General features: G+C 35.9%; 1 protein-coding gene across 4 annotated transcripts in view; it reads right to left on the bottom strand.

Moving 5' to 3' along the window:
• EIPR1 (EARP complex and GARP complex interacting protein 1) overlaps nucleotides 1-19,932 on the bottom strand; it is a 99,686-nt gene that overhangs the window by 18,402 nt on the left and 61,352 nt on the right. For all 4 annotated transcript variants that reach the window (XR_012775143.1, XR_012775144.1, XM_075498017.1 and 1 more), the window contains exons 5-8: nucleotides 17,967-18,066; nucleotides 6,236-6,372; nucleotides 2,643-2,810; nucleotides 1,210-1,377 (exon numbers count right to left, since the gene is read on the bottom strand). Coding sequence is in view for 2 of the 4 variants with exons in the window: in XM_075498017.1 (XP_075354132.1) it covers nucleotides 1,210-1,377; nucleotides 2,643-2,810; nucleotides 6,236-6,372; nucleotides 17,967-18,066 (573 nt within the window). In the remaining 2 variants the exon portion in view is untranslated. The remainder of the gene's footprint in view (nucleotides 1-1,209; nucleotides 1,378-2,642; nucleotides 2,811-6,235; nucleotides 6,373-17,966; nucleotides 18,067-19,932) is intronic.

The raw sequence follows: 19,932 nt of genomic DNA, 5'->3' as shown, positions 1-19,932 counted from the left end.
TTAAAAATGCATCTAGAGAAGTAACCTAAACTTTATTTAGAATTTTAACTGAAACATCTAGCAAACACAGCTGAGTAACCAGGGGAACTTTTTTGTAATTTCCTTGTTCCTCATCCCATCTGACTGTTCTTCATTTGAAAAGATAGTTCAGGAGGTAGTCTGCCTATTTCATTGCAGACAGCTTTGTGTATTAAAATAAACTAACAAACGTAACAAAACAACTGCTCAGTGCAGACATGTAGAACATGGATATTCACAGTTGCAAAAAACAGAAAAATGTAGACTAAAGCCTGTTGGTATCAAAATATTTTACATGAGTTTCAGTAGCATCTTCATTTTGTAAAGAAAGAGTTTGCTGAAGATCACCATGTAAGCTCGTTGCAAAATTAGAAAGCCTCAGCCCACACTAGATCTACAGAACTCCCTATACACACATATATATATTCCTAAAGAAGTACAGAGAGGAAAACAAGCATCATATATTGCACAATGAAAAAGTTGAAAGCAGACAAAAATGGAGGATTAAAAATTATTATTTTGGTATTTCAGTTAACTCTTTACTAAAAAACCCATCCCTCCAAAATTCACATGCAAAATACGTGATTCCCCACACACCCAAGTGGAATGGTGTTTACAAATGCTTGCAATAACATGCATTATTCTCTACCAAGAGAGTCAAAAACTAACTTCTGTTTTGCTTGAAGTAGGTCTAATGGTTTCTAATTGGTTTCTAGAGCAGTCAGGAATATTAAGAGTGAAACTTACAAAAATTAATGTATTTCTACTTCCTTTCTTCTGCCTGTGCAGAAGCTCACCATTAGACTGCTAACGTCTCCTAAAGGTTAGAACACATACACAGAAAATGCAAAAAGCAGATTTTCAACTCTCACTTAACCCAGATTATTCTATGTGCTTGACTTGATCCAGAGATCCCTTAAGTGAATCTTTTCACTGATCCAGTGGACTTCAGGACTGGTTCTCAGCATCAACATCCCCTTCCTACCAGTGAACATACAGTGACGGTGCAAATCAGATTTAAAGAGTGGATTCCACCCAAGACTCTAAGTAAAGAAGAATGAAGTAGGAATTAGAACTACTTACCTGAAAGGCCTGTATACAAAAATCCTAGTCAGCAAACAAATAGCATGTTAACCATTACAATGAAAAGACAAACTATAAGCATCTGCATAAAACTCAGGAACTTCATACTTCTCTTCTTGATGCTGGTCCTCTTGGTCACTTAGTTCATCATCATCTACCATATGCCCAAATGGTTCAGAAGAAATTGATACCATATTAGACAGAATAACTCTGCTATCACTGCTTCCTGTAAGGATCAGCTGATCATGAGAATGATTGTATCTGACATTCCAGACCCTAAAAAATGAAATCAGAAAGAACAAGAGGCTATTCTTGGCAGGTAGCGCACCAATGTTAAATGATTTTTTTTTTTTTTTTTTTTTTTTTACAAAACAGCACTAAAAATTGATCTTTGACTTAAATGTTGTAAGTACGCATAGAAGTGACATGCCTCATTCCAAAGACTGTTTTTTGCCATCTTCATTTGCCTTTTAAGCTTCCATGTCATCTGTTTTCTATGAGGTGTCTTTAAAATTCAACAAATAAGTTTTGAAAAAAAATTCCAAAGAACAAAACACACCATTCAGTGGTATCATTCCTTGAGGGTACATGTCAACTCATTGTTTAGTAAGTCAGATATTTAAGTTCTAAATATAAAAATTCCCTAAAGCAAAGTACAGATTAGAAATAACCTGTTAAACAAAAATCTCACTACATTCTTACAGTAAAGTTTAAAATAGACCCTAAAACAAAAGTAGGATTATATTTCTCTTCAATTTTTACATTTTACATACCAAGTTAATACCAAATGTCTTATGGTTCTTGTTTTATTCTTTCTCCTTTAATCTTCTGGAAAAAAGCATAAATGCTGCTTCTGTTAATTCACATCTTCATTCCCCTCAAAGTAGCTTCAGGGTCCAGATTTATTTTGCAAGAATTACTCCAACCCAAATTTTATAACATGTGAACCGCTCATCTTTTTTTAACCACTGAAGCCTGCAAACGTCCGACAAGATTCTCTCCTTGTTCCAGCCACAAGCCAGAGTGGCAGATATGGGCTCTAAATATTATCTCAGAGAATAAAATAACTCACTTGCATATTCTGGCTTAAGGGCTGCAAAGAGCATGAAAAAAGTGGGGCTGAATTATTGAGCATTTCCACCATTCGATAACAGAAGGATAGATGGCAGCTGCTGTAACCAAAACAGCTCCAGGGCTTTTCTGCATGTCAGGTGCAGCAGACCAGGCTCAATTTGGAAAGGCACACCTGCATCCCAGCTGGCCCCTATGAGCCAAGTTCTGTGCTGTGCTTCTCAAAGGTGTACCCTATCTCCCAACAATGTTAACAACAGTTTCTTGCCAATTAGACTAACATTGTCTAAGCTCTTAATTCACAATCACACAAGGAACATTCACATGTTGAAATCTTTCCTCCATGCAGAAAATGATTATTCACAATAGCACAGAGTTAGTTTGCATTGTTCCTAAACAGTAAAATAATTAGCTGAATAAATTACATAAGCCATCCACCCACAAAACAGCATGCAGATAATTTGTTCTACCAGTGGGAATGCTCCTCTAGTGTCTTCACTGCTTCAGTGACATTTCTTGTGTCCCAGAATTTCACCTTGCAGTCATCTCCACAGCTAGCCAGGTAGTACTGTTTATTGGGATTAAAGTCTAGGTCTCGTACCAGCTGTCCATGTGCATTTTCTATGCAATATATCTGTCTGTAAAACACATTAAAAAAATTAAATGGTCTATAAAAAGCTAACTGCACTCCATTGACAGGAATCTGTTTCCCTGGAAACTTGCATAATCCCCTTAGCACCCGCAGACCTAGAGTTCCCATTGCTAGTGCCTAGTTTAGGGAAATCCCAGCTGTTAACAACAGTGACTTGTATAGATTTCTCAGCTTGCATTGAAGCTTTGCTCTTTCCTTGTTTGCATTAGGATCATCTGGAGCTAAAAGGAGGCAGTAGTTCCAGATGATTCTAGCACAGCTCTCTAACAACTCTTACGAAATGTCTGTTACTAAAAACATAGTATTTTCAGATAACAGCTTCTCCACCCCTGAGTAGCTATATCAATTCTGTATTTATGACATCCAGTTCTCCCTATATGAAAAGCTGAGATGCAAGGGAGGCAACAGATATGAACAACAGCTTTTTATTATTGCTCTATTTTGAACTTACTTTCTTGAGCTCTGGCATTTATCATTAATTTACCTGTGGCCCTTAAACTACTCAGCCATGCTCATACTCATGCACATGGACCACTTCAGAAAACATTTGTAGTACTGCTAACAACCCAGCATCCTTATTCAAAACATCATGTTCAAACAGTTTGTGTCCGTACCTCGCCTCTTAAACTTTGGGTTGTTTTTTTGTTTGTTTCTGCTACTGCATTACCAGATCTATGAAAAGGTTGTACCTGTTCCTATGTCCATTCTCAAAGCCACCATCTACCAAAGTTCTGCTTAGATTTGACAGTCTCCTACAATCTTCACTAGAACTTGCCAATACTGTGAGCTTTTTTCTTTTTTTTAGATGAAAAACGTTTCTCTTTAGAAAAACACAGACTGACCAAAACTTTGTATTTCCTGCGCTGAATATACGTTTTCCTCTGAAGACCAGATAGAGAATTCTCTTGCTGTTAATACCTAACTACTAATACAAAGCAAAGTAGCTCCATAAGGAGAGATTCAAAGTATACCAGGCCTATACTAAGCCCTATCCTGACAACTATGGCAGTCACTCAGGATAGAGGATATCACCTAGATATCCAACTTCAACACTCTGCTCAGTTTGAGAGCTTAAGGATATCACTCAAGTATGCCTTTCTACCAGGAATTCTGGGATCTGAATTCAACATTTCCTCTTAATTTCTTGAAACATCTTTATGGGAAAATTTTTAAATCTCGAGCATGCTTGCAGCAATAAAACACTTCTTTCCTCCTTTATTGCACCTTTCACTTCTTTCTTGCACTTCTTACATTGCTTACAGATATGTGTGTAAGGGCTTAAAAAGAAATACCAGTGTCCACTTCACATTCAGTAGTGCTTACTGTGAAAGCCTTTATCCCAACTTTATTATTCTGACCACTTGACCCCTTTCCTTCCCAGATATGAATATTCTTTTCTTTCATTCTATCATCCTACCTACAGCAAGAATACCTACACTGAATTTCCCACATACATCATAAGATTAAGGCCAGACCACATGAACAGTTTCTCCAGCCAGTGGCTCCACCTTCTCATATTCTTTTTCTTCCATATTTTTTAGAATTTATTCTTGGAGTCTGAATTTTCCTGATACAATTCTCTCTCTAAATCCATTCAGCCTAGTGTCTGTCTCCTCTGCTTCACAAGCTCTTCTCTGATTAAGACTGCTTCCTAGTCTAGTCTAGGAGTCTTCCCACCCACCTCTTTTTTTACCCCCCTTCTTTGTTTGCTATGTCCAAAATCATTCACTCCCTCTATCTTACAGCTATCATAATCGCACTCCACGGAAGTAGCTATTCTAGCTACTTCTTTAGTATCTCTCCTCTTTTATTCTTTGCTGGTATAGCAGTTTTCTGTCCTTGATTATTTTTTTCCCCCCTTTCATTTTTTGCTTCTTATACTGCCACAGTTTATACTGCCCTGACGTTAAACTCCTACCTCTAGCCTAACTAGTCATTATCAAATATTCACATCATTTTAGACATATTATTGTATAATTGCATATGAGACATTCTTGCACATACTTTTTGAAGTACATTGCAAACAGCTCTTTGGTATAGCCTAGTACTCGTAAATTGGTTCAAGGACTATGTAACCTGAGCTTCACTTAAAGTAATTAAAATTGTGGGGTTTGCTTTTGTTAACCAAGCTACCCTTTCATTGAAGATCTTGTTAATATCTGGACTATCTATCTTTCATAAAAGTTACTCAAAGTATTCACTTAATGCAAGATAGAGATGCTTTTTCTAGTGAGACAGAGCATGAAGCAGTCTTCACAGTATTTAAGATTTTTCTACTTAGAAACACAGGCTTTAATCTTAAGGTCTGCATGCTATATATTAAGAATAGGATGGTTACAAAAACATCACAAAAAAGCAACTTAAAAAAAATCTACTTTGACCTTTCTTTTCTCTCTTATATGCTTCATTTAAGAGTCTTCATAAATGAAAGTATACACATATATACGAAGTTAGATTTTTATATATCCTTTTACATGGCAAAAAACAGGACTTTCAAACCTGATGACAAGCATACAGGAAGTGACTTAATTATTATATTTGTATTTTTAGCTTTTGTTTATTAAATTAAACAAACCTTTTTGGCCAAAACACACAAGGCTGGCAAACATGGGGATTTATTGCTACACCCCTGAGCTGGCAGGAACCACAGAACTAAATGTAAAGTCATCCCCCTTTAAGGCAACAAAAGTTATTACAAGACATCAGTCTTCTCGGTTTAGTGATAAATTACTATGTGCTGAGGGGATAAAGCGTATCTTAAAAAAGCTTGCACAGGCTTTAGTAGTCATGGCAACAGATGTGCACAACATCACTCCTTTGCTTATCAAAATCACAACTGAGCAGGGGGGAAAACACCTTATTAAGTATATTCAAAGCCTTAATTGATTTGGTTATGATTTTCAGAGATTCAGTAGTTTCATATAACTAGCACACTACAATCTTTAATACAGTACAGTATACTATTTGTTAAAATCAGAAAAGTGAAGAGTGAACTTACCCTGTGAATTACCTTCAGAGATTAAAGTTACCTTTAAATAGCATGCTATGAAGATAGTTCATAGCATAGTCAGGGCTGATGTTAAATCCTTTTCAGGATGAATTACAGAACAGCTTCATTCAAGTAATGCCTATGTATTGAACAAATCATCCTGAGACTAGTACATAGTTCAGTAAAACTCAGTATACAAGTTAGAACTGAAGCTGAGGAGAAAAACAGAGAAACCCCTTTACTAAATTGTGAATATATCAGCTACGCAAGCCCAACCATTCCTTTTATAAGTGATAGCTTTGCCACATTTCTAACCTTTAAAAAAAAAAATTAAAAAAAAAAAATTATGTTAGGAGCAATGAAAAATCCACCTCCAAAGGAAATTGTCTTTTTTAGAGAACAAGACCGCAATTTCTCATTACCTCATGCTTCGTGTATCCCATCCTCGAACAGTGGTATCATTGGCTGTTGCAATCTGTGTGCAATTGTGGTGTGGACTCCATCTTCCAGAAGTAAATTTTAATTGTCCTTTCCCTTCCAAGGCTGCAGAACTAGAGAGCTAAAATAATGAAACAAAGCTGGCAATGTTTCTAAATGTAAAGCTAAAATGAAATTAGTTCCACTGAAGACAAAAACTGCACAATAGCCTATTGTTTCAAGTGTAACAGACTACCAAAATCCTAGGATAAAAAACCAGAAAAAATTAAAAGCTAGAGTTGGTTTTGTATCTCACAAAGTAATTTTTACAAAAGCTTATGCAGTGTAATGTATTCAGAAATATCAGAAGTACTGTACTACTTTATAAACTAAAATAAACAGTTTCAGATCATTTGTTGAAATAGTAGATAGACGAAAAGGGTACATTGCACAAATTTGTAGCTGCCTCAGACAAATAAACACACCCATTTAGCTTCATGAACAGTCTTACAAGACTGTTTTTCCATGTCAAAATGCCAAATTTTATCTGCAGAAACAGAATTATAGTGTCAAAGACTCTTCAATAAATGTATAGTAGCCTTTAAAAATAAAAAAAATCAAGGCCCAGGTGCCCATGTCATCACATACATGCCTATTAAAATAATAGCAGGTTCTAGATCACTAATCTACAACCTGTGAGAATTAAAAGGTTTCAGTTCCAAAACCAGGCTTGCTGTCATTGAGCAGACAGCTCTGCATCTCCATAGTTAAAAGAAGGCACAAAGTAATCAACTTTCTCTTTGAAGTTGTACAGCAAGTAATCCTCCAATTCCATGTGAACATGGGGAAAAATGAAGCTGCAGACATGGCAAATTACTTTTACTTCTAATCACTTACTGAAACTGATTGTTTAATATCTAAAGGGGGGGATGACACCAAAATACTTGCATTTGAATCGGATATAAAATTTGAACAAGTTCCAAGTGGTTAGGCAGACAGCAGACTTATTTGGTCATCTTGCACACGATGTTTGTATTTCAAAATGTTTCATTAAGATGGAATTCACAAAAGCAGATTACTGCACTGGATCTCGTTGGATCGCTTTTCTCCTTTACCTAAATCCTAACACATCATAAAATATTCTATTAAATAGAAGATTTCTCAGCAGAAATATTACATTTTGATGGATGAAAAAGACTAAAACATACACACTGCTTACATAAACTGACATCAACAGAAAAATATGTTGTCAATACCAGACTGCTTTAATCTATTTGTATACGATACCAATGTCCATTTCTGTATTTTGCTAACTTTTTACTATTACAGTTCCACCAAGAATATCCTATTTATTTAGCATTCAGATTAACAATCTAGAAATTACAACTCTTCCATCACTGAAGTCTATGCCACCTAAGATGTGTTGCCTTCCAAAAATTTTTCAGGTTTTTTTTTTAAAAGAATGTAGAATTCTCAGCATGCAAGGTTATAAATTGTTCATGTGTTGAGTGATATAACACTGTGGCCAAACCTACTCCTCTAGCACCATCCTTCCTCAAGTACAAATACTGTCTGAAAGCCCTTCTACAACTTGCAGGTTATTAATATGAAGAAAAATACTGCATGGGACACTGGACGCAGGATAATAAACTGCACTGTTTATTTTTTGACACATCCTAGATTCCATGCACAAGAGAATATGCAGAGCTTAAGTGGGTCATTTCAAAAATTAAACTAAGTTTTTTTAGTAAGCAGTCTTGGCCAAACAAAGCTCAGACTGGGGGGGAGAGGAGAGAAGCAAATGTTAACACTGACAGTAAGAGAATACCAACAAAAAGAGCATCTCTTATCAGGTATTTCCAAAATCTATTCATGAGACAGACAGCATCACATACCGAAAATAAGACTTAGGGCAGAAGGTCTTTGTCAGCAGTAGATACTACTTCCTCCAGCATTCCAGGCTTTTGTTTTTTTAAAGTCTTTATTTCAACTTTTATCATGTAAACTATTATTAAAAGACCAAAATTTTTTTTTTTCCAGCCAAAAGTTTAAGGGTGAGGCCAGCACACGCATCCTGCACTATTTCTTAACACCACATATGAAACACTCAGATACATGTTAGATTGGCCAACTCATTCTTGCCTTCCCAAGCAATTCTTAAGTACTTGCAGGAATTAAATTACATCTTTCCTCACATGGATGTCCAACTATGCATACAGCCAAGTTCCCAATCAACTCATGGTAGACTTCTGTTAATAAAATGAAATCCCAGAAGTTACTGAATAAGTTTTTGTTCAATGTTCTTTTGCATGTCTTCCATGAGCCTGAAAGGAACACTGCATGGATTTAAAGGACAGCTAAGAGGAGGGAAATGTTCATACACAAGAAGGAATCCGTATGTAAAAGAACAAATTCTGCAAGTCTCCTTTCTGGAAATCCAAGAAACGAGCTTGAAGGAAACAAAGCTGGTAGTTTAAAATCACAAATACAGGTTCAAAAAAACCTTAGCTTTACTTTTAATTCATACCTAAATATACGGACAGGTAGGCAAGCTTTCTTTTTATCCTGAACTCTTCCCTCCACTTCTTTAAAGGCAGAAAAGTTGACTACAGAAGGAAAGGAAAACACAAGGCATATTTTAAGACACTAATCTCAGATGAGGATTTGGATTTGTGCTGCCCAGAAGACATACAGCTCTGAGGGCCTCACTGGATACAGAAGGAAAACAATTAATGGCAATATTTTATAAACACAAAATGTGACTTAGAGTAAGAAAGAAAAAAAAAAAAAAGGAAGTGAGTAAGATCCAATGTCTACTTTTAGACAACAGAATTAGCTATTGTTCTTGCATTGTGCAAGGATCATACATTGACTTTAGAAAAAAGTCTGAACAAAATGAAATTTTGAACAGTGTAAAATGGTTGTCAGAATATGGATGGATTTAACACTTCATAAGTGCTTAAGTGGATCAGTGCCTAATGCTGGTGACATAATACCAATAATAAAAGGGCAATGTGATATTATACTATAATCGCATAAGAGGAATGATTTGAAATCAAAATAAAAGGTTCTGAAAAAAATTAAGCAATGCAATATGATCGGAACAGAACTCTATATGTTATCCTCACTGAAGGAAGGAGTTTTACAAAAGCAGAGTATCTGAATATGAAAAAGTTTATCCTAGCTTTGAAGGACTGATTTCTGTGTATTCAAATGAAAACATCAATTACTCCAACTTATTTTTATCAAAACATCAGTAGGAACTGAGATGCCTCTTTTTCTGCTTCAAATTTTGACCTCATAAGGACTGATTTGGAAAGAGGAAAGGATAGACAGTATCCTTAAAAAAAACCAGAAACGAACATATATTAACCTCTAGAGGGTACAAAAATTACCTAGAAAAATAACAAGCAGCACGGAGCCAGTGAACCAATTGTTCATGCCCATTTCCAAAAAAAGAGCTATGGGCCGTCAAATGAAGCCTGCAGAAGTCAGATTCAACAGTAAACAAAAGAAAGTGGTTCTCCACCCAATGGACTCCTTGACAAGACACTTGAATGCATAAAGCTTACTTACGTCCAATACCAGAATAGGAAAGTACTTGGAAAAAAGAGCTATTGAGAGTTACACTAAGTAGACAAACCCAACCAGGCTCAGAAAAATCCTTGGATTGAAAAGAGTAGACGACTGTCTGAGTGGTAAGGGCAAAGTACCCAATACATTTGCCCCACTGAACTTTTCCTTGGAGTCTACTACGGCCACTGCTTCAAGCAGAATACTGGGGCTGGATGGACTTGGGTATGGATCAGCATAACCATTCTTAGAACTGAGCAGCATGAAGCAGACGAATGGCAGAATACATCAACTTTTCTTCTGAGGGTGACTGAGGGGGCTGTAATTTTCTTCTCTCACAGCGTATTATGAAAAACAATGCGAGAGGACTAGTTCTAAAGTTCTATAAACTTCTGGATGAAACGGTAACTGGAAACATGTAGTTCTGTTCCCTCACTACACTATCTTCATCTAGTAAGTTTTTATATACACAACTTGATTTTTGGTTTTGTTTTGGTTTTTGTTTTTTTTTTTTTTTTAGGTAGAATGACTAAAAATTAATAATTATGTCATGCATTTGGAAGGTCAGCTGTTTCCCTCAAACAGACTTTTACACAAACCATTAGAAAACATCTCCCGTGAACAAAATATTTAGAAAAGAGAGAGCGTTTGTCCTGGTTTCAGCTGAGATAGAGTTAATTTTCTTTATAGTGGCTGGTATGGGGCTATGTTTTGGATTTGGGCTGAAAACAGTGTTGATAATACAGAGATGTTTTAGTTGTTGCTGCACTGGTCAAGGACTTTTCAGCTTCCCATGCTCTGCCAGGTGCAGAAGAAGCTGGGAGGGGACACAGCCAGGATAGCTGATCCAAACTGACCAAAGGGCTATTCCATACCACATGACGTCATGCTCATCATATAAAGCTGGGGAAGAGGAAAGGAAGGGGAGGACGTTCGGAGTGATGGCGTTTGTCTTCCCAAGTAACCATTACGCGTGATGGAGCCCTGCTTTCCTGGAGATGGCTGAACACCTGCCTGCCATGGGAAGGAGTGAATTAATTCCTTGCTTTGCTTGTGTGCGCGGCTTTTGCTTTACCTACTAAACTGTTTTTATCTCAACCCTCAAGTTTTCTTACTTTTGCTCCTCCGATTCTCTCCCCCATCCCACCAGGGGGGAGTGAGCGAGCGGCTGCTTGGTGCTTAGTTGTCGGCTGGGGCTAAACCACAACAGTGTTCTAATGCTCTAATTTGATTAATTTAGAAATTCATATAACATCTTTCTGGATAACAAAAAAAAAGGTACTAAATTAAAGTAAATGCTACATTTCTTAGTACATATAAATAGTTACCAGTGACACTCAAAGCCATGCTCTCATAAGAAAATAAAGGCTAGCATACAAATGTTAAAAATATTAAGTTTTCTTTTCTGTTAATTAAAATCAATCCACTTGGTAGAGTGTGTAATATTAGCACACAGGTTAGTTAGTACCTTAGTTTCAGAATTTTCTCATTTGAAAAAACATGATTATCAATCATTATATAGGGAGAGCAAAAGATGCAAATTTCTATGCAAAGGCTTCTATGCTGCAATCTACTAAATATTTATCAATACATTGATATCCTGCATTTTCTGTAAGGAAATTACTTTGTCTTCCTTTGTTGGCAAAAATGGCCGTTACAATTCGAAGTATGTAAAATATATTAATTTTTTTTTAAACACTTAGAAATTATTTGAAAGATAAAAAACCAGAAATCTTTTACTTGATAAATGAGAAAACATGCCTTTTGACTTCTAAATGCTTTTTTAAAAAAAAAAAAAGTTTCTTTAATAACTTTAGTTTTCTTATCCCTACAGCAGCAGCTGTGTTTTAAACAGAATAAATCACAAAAAAACCCACAAAAAAGTTAACACTAAGGAACTCTCACATCGTACCCAAAAGTTTGTAAGACTAAAAATCTGATGGATGTTCAAGTGCATTCTAGACAAGACCACTAAAGAAGCCATTATTCCATTTATGAAATATTCATAGGCTTACGCTGCACATGCTTATTTGATCTTGACTGTATCCTCAGTGAAGACAGGGTAGCAAAGACATCTTAAACAATTAAGTCCATAAATATTTAGAATTTCTAAAGAGTATCAACTGAAAGAAGTTAACTCATGGGAATGATTACTAAACTCACTAACATAAATCACACACAATGTAATTTTTTTGCTTTTTAACTATACCCTCCTCAACCGGAAATGGGCCACAATTCTGTGCATGCTGGAAGTTGAGTGGAGATCTCAAGACAGCCTCAAGGAGATGTCCTTGTAATAAACCACAGTAATAAAGCCATTGAAAGACTATTTTGAGATCCACATTAAGAAGGGATGAGTGTTGTTCTGGCTTGTTATTGATAGAAACAGATATATTGATGAGGACTTTAAATTCATTGAGTTCAATTCCTCCCACTGCAGCCAACCACGCCACGTAGTCCTTTCACAACTGTTCTTTTCTCCTGAACCATTTTACAATCATTTGCCTTTTCGAACAGCCTCATCATACTGGCAGCTCAGAGTAATTCACAGAATAGCTAAGTAACAGAATCTACATATTTTTAAGTGCTGAGTTTCTACCTCACAGCAAGAAAATATTTTTATTCCTTAAATACAAGTTTTCTGCTTTATACTACAAAAATTAAATCTAAACATCAAGAGCAGCTAGTTCATCCTCTGAAATATATTGTTACTCCTATATACTGATGATGCGTTCCAAGTTTCTGACATTTGCAATTTTCATCATTTCACTCCTACTTCTATGCTACCGTTAAGGAGACTATTAAACAAAATGGATCCCAACACCAACTCTTTAAGAACTAGTCTTCTATCCTCTTTGTGATCCAGTAATTTCCTTTCATTTTTCTTCATACAGTTTTTTGCCCTCCTTTAATTAACCTATGTTTATTCTAGTTGCAGTAATTATGGGGCACTCTATAAAGGTCTCCAAAGTTCTACAATGTATTTCCTCCCTTGAGGAACAGCAGCCATCTTACCAAGAAAGCATCTCATGCTTATTCCTAACATCCTCCTATATTTGGATACATTTCTTTTATCCAAATAGACTGTGAAATCTTCCCCACAAGATCTTCCTTCTTGCCTGGAATGCCACTGCCAGATGTTTTCTGTTGTTCTGAATTAATATCACCTATATGTTAAATGCTACTAAAGAATCCAGAAGGGACAAGAAATCTAAAAGGAATCTAATTAATCATTTGGATAAAAATTATCAAAACCACACCTCTACTCCTCCCCTTTGTGAAAACATAAGATAAATAGAAAAATATCTATATTTTAACATCTCCATTTCATTCTGTTGCACTCATCCGCCATTCCAAACATACTGCATTTACCCCAGGAAGAGTTCTAGTGATTTGGTGACATCTGACCTAAAGTCTGTATACAGAAATATTAACTGTCATCTTTCCAGCAGAATCTACCCAGACCTCGTGGATTGGTTGGGCTTCTCTTGGGTTCAGCTAATGATTATAAATGGCAAAGAATAGCTAATTTAATTGCAAAAGGTAATGATGCAGTGAGCATAAGATTAGTTTCACTCCAGAAGGTAATGTCCTCAAAACAATAATAAAGGGAGTGATCAAAAGGACAGGAGAAGCTTGTCTTAATACAAATACAGGCAAATATTCCCGTATTAAATACTGTAATGAAGAAACAAGTTAGCAAAAAATGTTGAAAGGGGAAAAAAACCCAAACCCACAGAACCGTATAGTAAGTTACAGTTAGTAAATGTTTCCTATGACAGGTTGACCAGATAATTGAAGAGAATGAACACACCAGTAATTTTATTACAAAGAAGCTCTGAAAATATCAGGAACTGTAAAATTATCCAGGCTAATTCTAATTAAACAACGCGACTTGTAACTCCCAGGCAGATAGAGGAGATGCACCCAATAAAAGACTCTGAAATTTTGATCAGTGTATGCAAGCAGAAATTTTGGCCTATGCAAAATTTTTAAAATTATATATTGCCAGTTTTTCACCAATACTACACCTGAGTTTTAGATAAACTTTTTCACAAACGTGAAAAGTCCGTAAAGAGTAGCACTGGGTTTACCTCTTGCCATTAAAATTAATATTGCCTATAATGCATACCTGTCCAAAAAGGAAGCAATTGAAATGTGTTCTTAAAACAGGAAGACCAGTGCTGCACCAATGCAATTAATACCTCCTTACTTCTGCTACCTGATACAGATACAGTGGACCAGATCCTACTTTTAGGTAATGATTATGATGACATTCAACTTGAACACCATCAAGTTTTTGACAAAAAGGGAAAAAATTCAAACACACTGACATTGTTATTATCTTAATCCTAGGCTGTCAATTTATTCAGTTAAAATAATGTGCATACACACGTACATGATTATTTCACTTATAAGTCTATAGGAATGGAAATATTTTGTAAAGACAGTCCCTACAGAATATATATTTACTAGCTACTTACTGCTTTGTCACCCTCTGCTAGAACCAAACAGCATGTTAGGTGGTAAGACATCAGGTGGCTAAGACATGCCAAAAACAGACAACCTTTTATCCTAATGAACAATAAATACAATGTTTCTCAGCATTTAAATAATCTCCCTGTGTATCTGCATATAAAGCAAATGCGGACTTCCTGGCAAGAATTTTCTACATAGCACCAACTGATGCCTTGTATATTCAGCTATAACCTCCAAAGGAACTGTGAACGGTTTCCATGGTCTCTCTTCAGAAAACTTTTTTTTTTTTTTTTTAAATATACATGCCCCCTTTTTAATGCTGGTGAGAGTTGATTTTTTTTCTGTAGGCTGTTCTGTACCTGTTTTCAAGGCCAAAAAAGCTCTTTTTATTAATATCCCAGAAAAGTGTGTTTTTACACTCTGACCAAAAAGCATTAAAATACAAATCATGTGCTTTTTAGGGTTACGATATATTTTGCATTCAACAATGCCTTATAAACAGGATATACACAGAAATAAATCACTCTTTCACCAACAGCTTGTTGGCCTACAAACACTCCTTGTATATGGTGATAACCAAATGGAAAACACAGTTATTGCTTACCTCTACCAATGCTATCTGTCTCCTAACCAACTTGTTCTCACAGATTTTTCTCTCACATTCTAAATACCACAGCAGCAAAGGATGGGGTGGAGTGTTAATTTTTTTTGTTTGTTTTGCTTGCCTTTTTTTTTTTTTTATTACTGAGATGGCTTTCTGTTTAAAAACATTTCTTATTTTTCGTCATTGCTCCCTGTAACTGTCAGTCCTACATATTTTTTTGTAAATATAAAATTGCTACAGAATAACAGTTATTGTTTTTCAGCCTTCTACAGATTCTAACAGGGAGTTAATCTCTTAGGAACAAGGTCATCTTCAAAGATTTCAGACATACACAGCAGTTGATTCTAGGCCTGAAAAAGCCTATGATACTGAACTTTAGGTTGTCATCATTTTAATTACTAGAAAGTCTACAGTAGGCATTTTAAAGACATGCTCATGCTTTCCTCAGAGTCTTGTTCAGCTTGGACTCTTGTTAACTCAGGAACCCACGGACTTGTTTGAGACAAATCTGTTGCAGACAAAAATTCAACCAGAATGCAACAATACCAGTCATCTTAGAAGAGATTCACCTGGCTTAAGATTTAGATGCCTGGAGATATATTTTCTGAGAGTCAAGTTTCCATGTACATTCACTGTTAAACTTCACTCTAAAAGTAGTCACTGACTCAGTGATGAAGCAAATATTGTCTAAGAGTAACTCAAAATTGCTGGGGCAGAAAACTGATAACGGTAAACAGTTATTTCCAGGTAAAATTTTAAATCACAACCAATTCTAATTTACAGTGCACTCGCATGAGATACTAGACTGTTTTAGACAGAAATATAGAGAATCAGTGAAATTCTACATCAGGTCTCCTGAGAGCCTGACTGTAAAATCTAAATGACACTCCTAACTTCTGCAAACTAAGGTTTTAACAGACATTTCAAAATGGTCCTATCTGAAGATGTCAGTCAGGAGTTGATATATCTACTTTCATAGTCTTAGCTTCATTAGATGAAGCAGGTTTTTTTGATGCAGAATTTCACTTCCGGTTTTTCTTGTTTCCTTTTATCAAATATAGGCATATAACAAATGTCACAGGTTAAATCCCCTTAGTTCCTTTATCACTTACTTTGCCTTCTGGAGTCCTTATTTTGCCATCAATATTTGATGCAGTACAGGCATATTTTAAAAGTAACAATAAAAGATATTCTACGTAAGGAACACTAATTGAAACACTGAAGGGATCAGCAAGCTGAATATTGCTTTGAGGACAGAAATACTGATTCCCAAAATCATACTGAAATTACATAGTTTGGAGAAGAGTCTAGTCCTCTCCAAAATTATGCAGATCCCAATTCTAGCAATGGAAGGAAAAGAAAATCGAAATCGTAGTTACATTCACAAAGATTTGTGTGACAGAGTGAGGAGGTTAGTTTTGAGGGAAGGAATAGTGAAAGGAAGACACAACATGCAAAATTCTAGTAAATAAATCCCAAGCAAAATAAAATGAGAAAAAAAAAATAAAGAATTTGGCATTCATTACAAGATTCCCACACATACTTAGAGAGAGAGTAGGTAAGAGACTGGTAACACACTAGACAGCATCCCAAAGGAAATCATATTTCAGAGAGATTACGATTAGGAAGAAATTCAAGGCAGTTACGAGAAAGTGGTTGGGACAGTGAAAAAACTAATTAACATTCAAAAGAACTTTAGCAAGAGAGGACAGAGCTGCCCAAAGAGAGAAAGGAGAAAGGGAAAATACTAAGTAGTCTAGCAGTCCCAGCACTTCAAAGAGACATGAAGAGTTATAGCATGGAAGCAGCACCACTCCCAAAAGCAGTTTTTCAACAGGTTTAAAGAAGGCATTCCAAAAAAGTCTGTGTTATGCAGGAATTAGAAAAGAAATATTGACTAATGTAGGAGTAATGCAAATCCAGTGGATACAATGCTACAGACAAGTTCCTGGAGGCTAGCCTTCAGAAACTCTCAACATCAATTTGATAAAAACAAACACTACTTTGAAGAAGCCTTGGAAGGTAATATGAAGGTGATTGAAGTTCCAGGTGAAAAAAAAAGCTGAAGTTTCCTCATCTAGTGAATGAACCCAAAGGACTTAATTATGAACATAAAGGATTAAACTACATTACATTACGTTGATACTATGCAAAATCTATCAAAATGATAACAACTCAAGACTTCATCTGTTTGCACACAGTCAGATGCTACAACAGGGAAGAGTTTATGGACACAACGTCTTCACTCTTTAAGCAACTGCCAGTTGAAAAATCTGATTCTGTAGCATCCAAGAAAATAAACTAACCCTGAACAAGTCAAACTGAGGAGTTAATTCAAGAAGTGACAACAGATCAACTGAATAATAATGTCCTTGACATAATCAGTTCCCATTTTTAAGGACAGACACTGACCTAAATGACTCTATACAGAAACATTCAAAGTTTTGTACGTACAATCTATGTCATTATATATAAATAAGCAGACTTTTTTGTTTATCTATAAGAGGTGGTATAATCAGACAGAAATCTATGCCAATGCCAACTTTTTATATATGTTCCTGAATAAGATGGTTTTAATAATGAGTGAAATAATCTGAATAGACAGTATGGTACTAGATTAAATTAATACTGAGAACTCAAAGCAGTAAATAGATAACTTTATATTATCCTTATATATACAACAAGGGTTGTAAATTAAAGAGAGGGCTGCATGGTATTAACCAGCATAAGTTAATATATTGTTATCTGAATTCAATAACCTTTGGCTTTACCAATCACCAATTTTTCTCTCGCATACATTTATCAAATTAGCATTGCTTTATTTTAGATTATTCACTGTAAAACCAGTAGGAAAGTAAAGGGCAACTCTAGGAAAAGGAAAATATTTAACCACTAGCAACAGATACAAAAATACCAAGTTGCCTACTCTTAAACACTCGTATTCAAGGCAACTGATAGAGTATTCATTTCCCCCACCCACATATTGAGTAGTTAAAAGATTAGCAAATTCTAGGCTAGGGAATATTGTTGTTTGTACTATATTCAAGTATATCATGATCTGTTAAAAAAAAATTTCTTACCACAGCTTTGGCTGAACTTTCCTGCAAATCCCACAATAATATGTTATTATCAGCCAGAGAAATAATCTTTTTACCGTCTCCCATTGGTTCCCACATAACACTGCAAAACAGAAACAAAAAACGAAAAAAACAACCTAACATTAAAACCATTGCACTAGAAAGCCATTTTAACTCTGTGGATCTAATCTATTCCAAAACATATTAAACCATATTCCTTATGGTTTCCTTCAGCTGAAATCCGTCCCATATTTTAAGTGCAAAATTTGCCATTAACTAGCAATCTAGCAATTTTTTACACATACTAGATGAACATTATTGCAGCATCAGTTACTTAAAAGCTATATAATACCAAACTTAGGCTTGCTTATGGAATCTTTTAGTCAGTGCTAACGTACACATCCTTTTCCTTTTGAGTGCCCTTTGACATCCTGTCCAAGTCTGTCAGAAAAAGGAATGCCATTCAGCTTCCCTAGATGCTGGCCTAACTGTAAAAAGAGAGCTTCTCTAAATCCTTACTCCATTTGTCATCCATTCTGCATATTGAATCATATGGCAATCAGGCAAAACAAACAGTGATTATGTCATTGTAGCAGTCATTCTGCATACATACACAGAAAAAACAGAGACCTTGACGTACACTCACGTTCGAGTGCTTTAGCTTGAAACTTCAAAGTTCTTCATACATAACGTTGTACATCCTTTTTGAAGGCGCACCAAAAATCATAAGCCTCAGAGCTTTGTTGCAAACCTCTTCCAGTTCAGCAGCTGTCATCATGACTCAATCAACATATACTTTTTACCTGTGATTCACTAGTTTCATGCTATACGTGAAGAAATGCAAGAAATGAGCCCTCATCTCTAGTTCTGCCTATGAGAAGCAGCATAGGGTCAGTATGGGCAGCACAGCTAAGTATATGCACTACAAATTTGCATATATTTATGCACCCTAAATATGCACCCTAATAAATTTGCTGAAGATAACAGTAAGGTTAAAAGAATAATACTTACCATTTGATGAGAATAGGCTTCCATACCCAACACTTTTAAAAAAGAAAGTTGTGCAACCTCCCAATCATCTTACAGTGACACAACATAGCAGAAGGCAGAGATAACAACTTTCGTTTCAATAGCTACATGGAGAAACTTCTTCCCATCTCTAGACAAAAACTTAAGTTATTCAAAAGCATTTGATATGCTGTTCTCATCCTCAGTGCATATATGAAGTACCACCTCTTGAGGTTTGTCAAGAGTCCACCACTAGACATAAGTTTTCTAGTCTGTTTAGCTTTTTGCATGAATCAGTTCAGTATCAGGATTGAAGAGATAAAAGAAGGTTGCATGAGTACATGCAGCCTTGGGCATGAGCCCAACATCAGACAGCCACTAGCCAACTTCCTAACTTGGTGCTGCATGCTATGCATGCTATTTTATCCCCAATTTTGCATCACTCCTACCTTCCTAAGGCAATGGGTATGACCTGGCTGGCCCCAGATCTAAGCCACGGAAGTCCATCTAATCTTACGGTATAAATCACAAAGAAAAGAAAATAGGAAGTTGCAGATAACAGAAAGAAGTGATACAGTGTCATTTTTTCACACCATAAGTGAAACACAACCTCAGTTATTCTCAGCTGATACCTCCCTCTCAAAATCCTCTTGCTTCTTCCTTGAACAGTTTCATTGCTTTTTACTCTGCACTTCTCGTAAAACAAGCATTAGATATACAGGCAGATGACTGCACCTGTTTGCTGTTATAAAGAAGCCAGACTATGCAGAGAAAATAGAACTATGCCAAAAAAGAAAATTAACACCAAGTACATGAAAAAGCTGGAACTATAACTAAAAGGGTGTGTTGGCTGACTCCTCAACCACTGAACTCTTCCCTCAGGCAACAGAGCAGATCAAAGAAAGGACTAGCTTCTGCATCTATCTTCTGCTGGAACCATGACCTGCATCCTTATCATGTT

Source organism: Mycteria americana, chromosome 3 (genome assembly GCF_035582795.1).
Source record: "Mycteria americana isolate JAX WOST 10 ecotype Jacksonville Zoo and Gardens chromosome 3, USCA_MyAme_1.0, whole genome shotgun sequence".
In the NCBI taxonomy this organism is placed as follows: domain Eukaryota; kingdom Metazoa; phylum Chordata; class Aves; order Ciconiiformes; family Ciconiidae; genus Mycteria; species Mycteria americana.
This window is presented reverse-complemented; position numbering and strand designations above follow the sequence as displayed.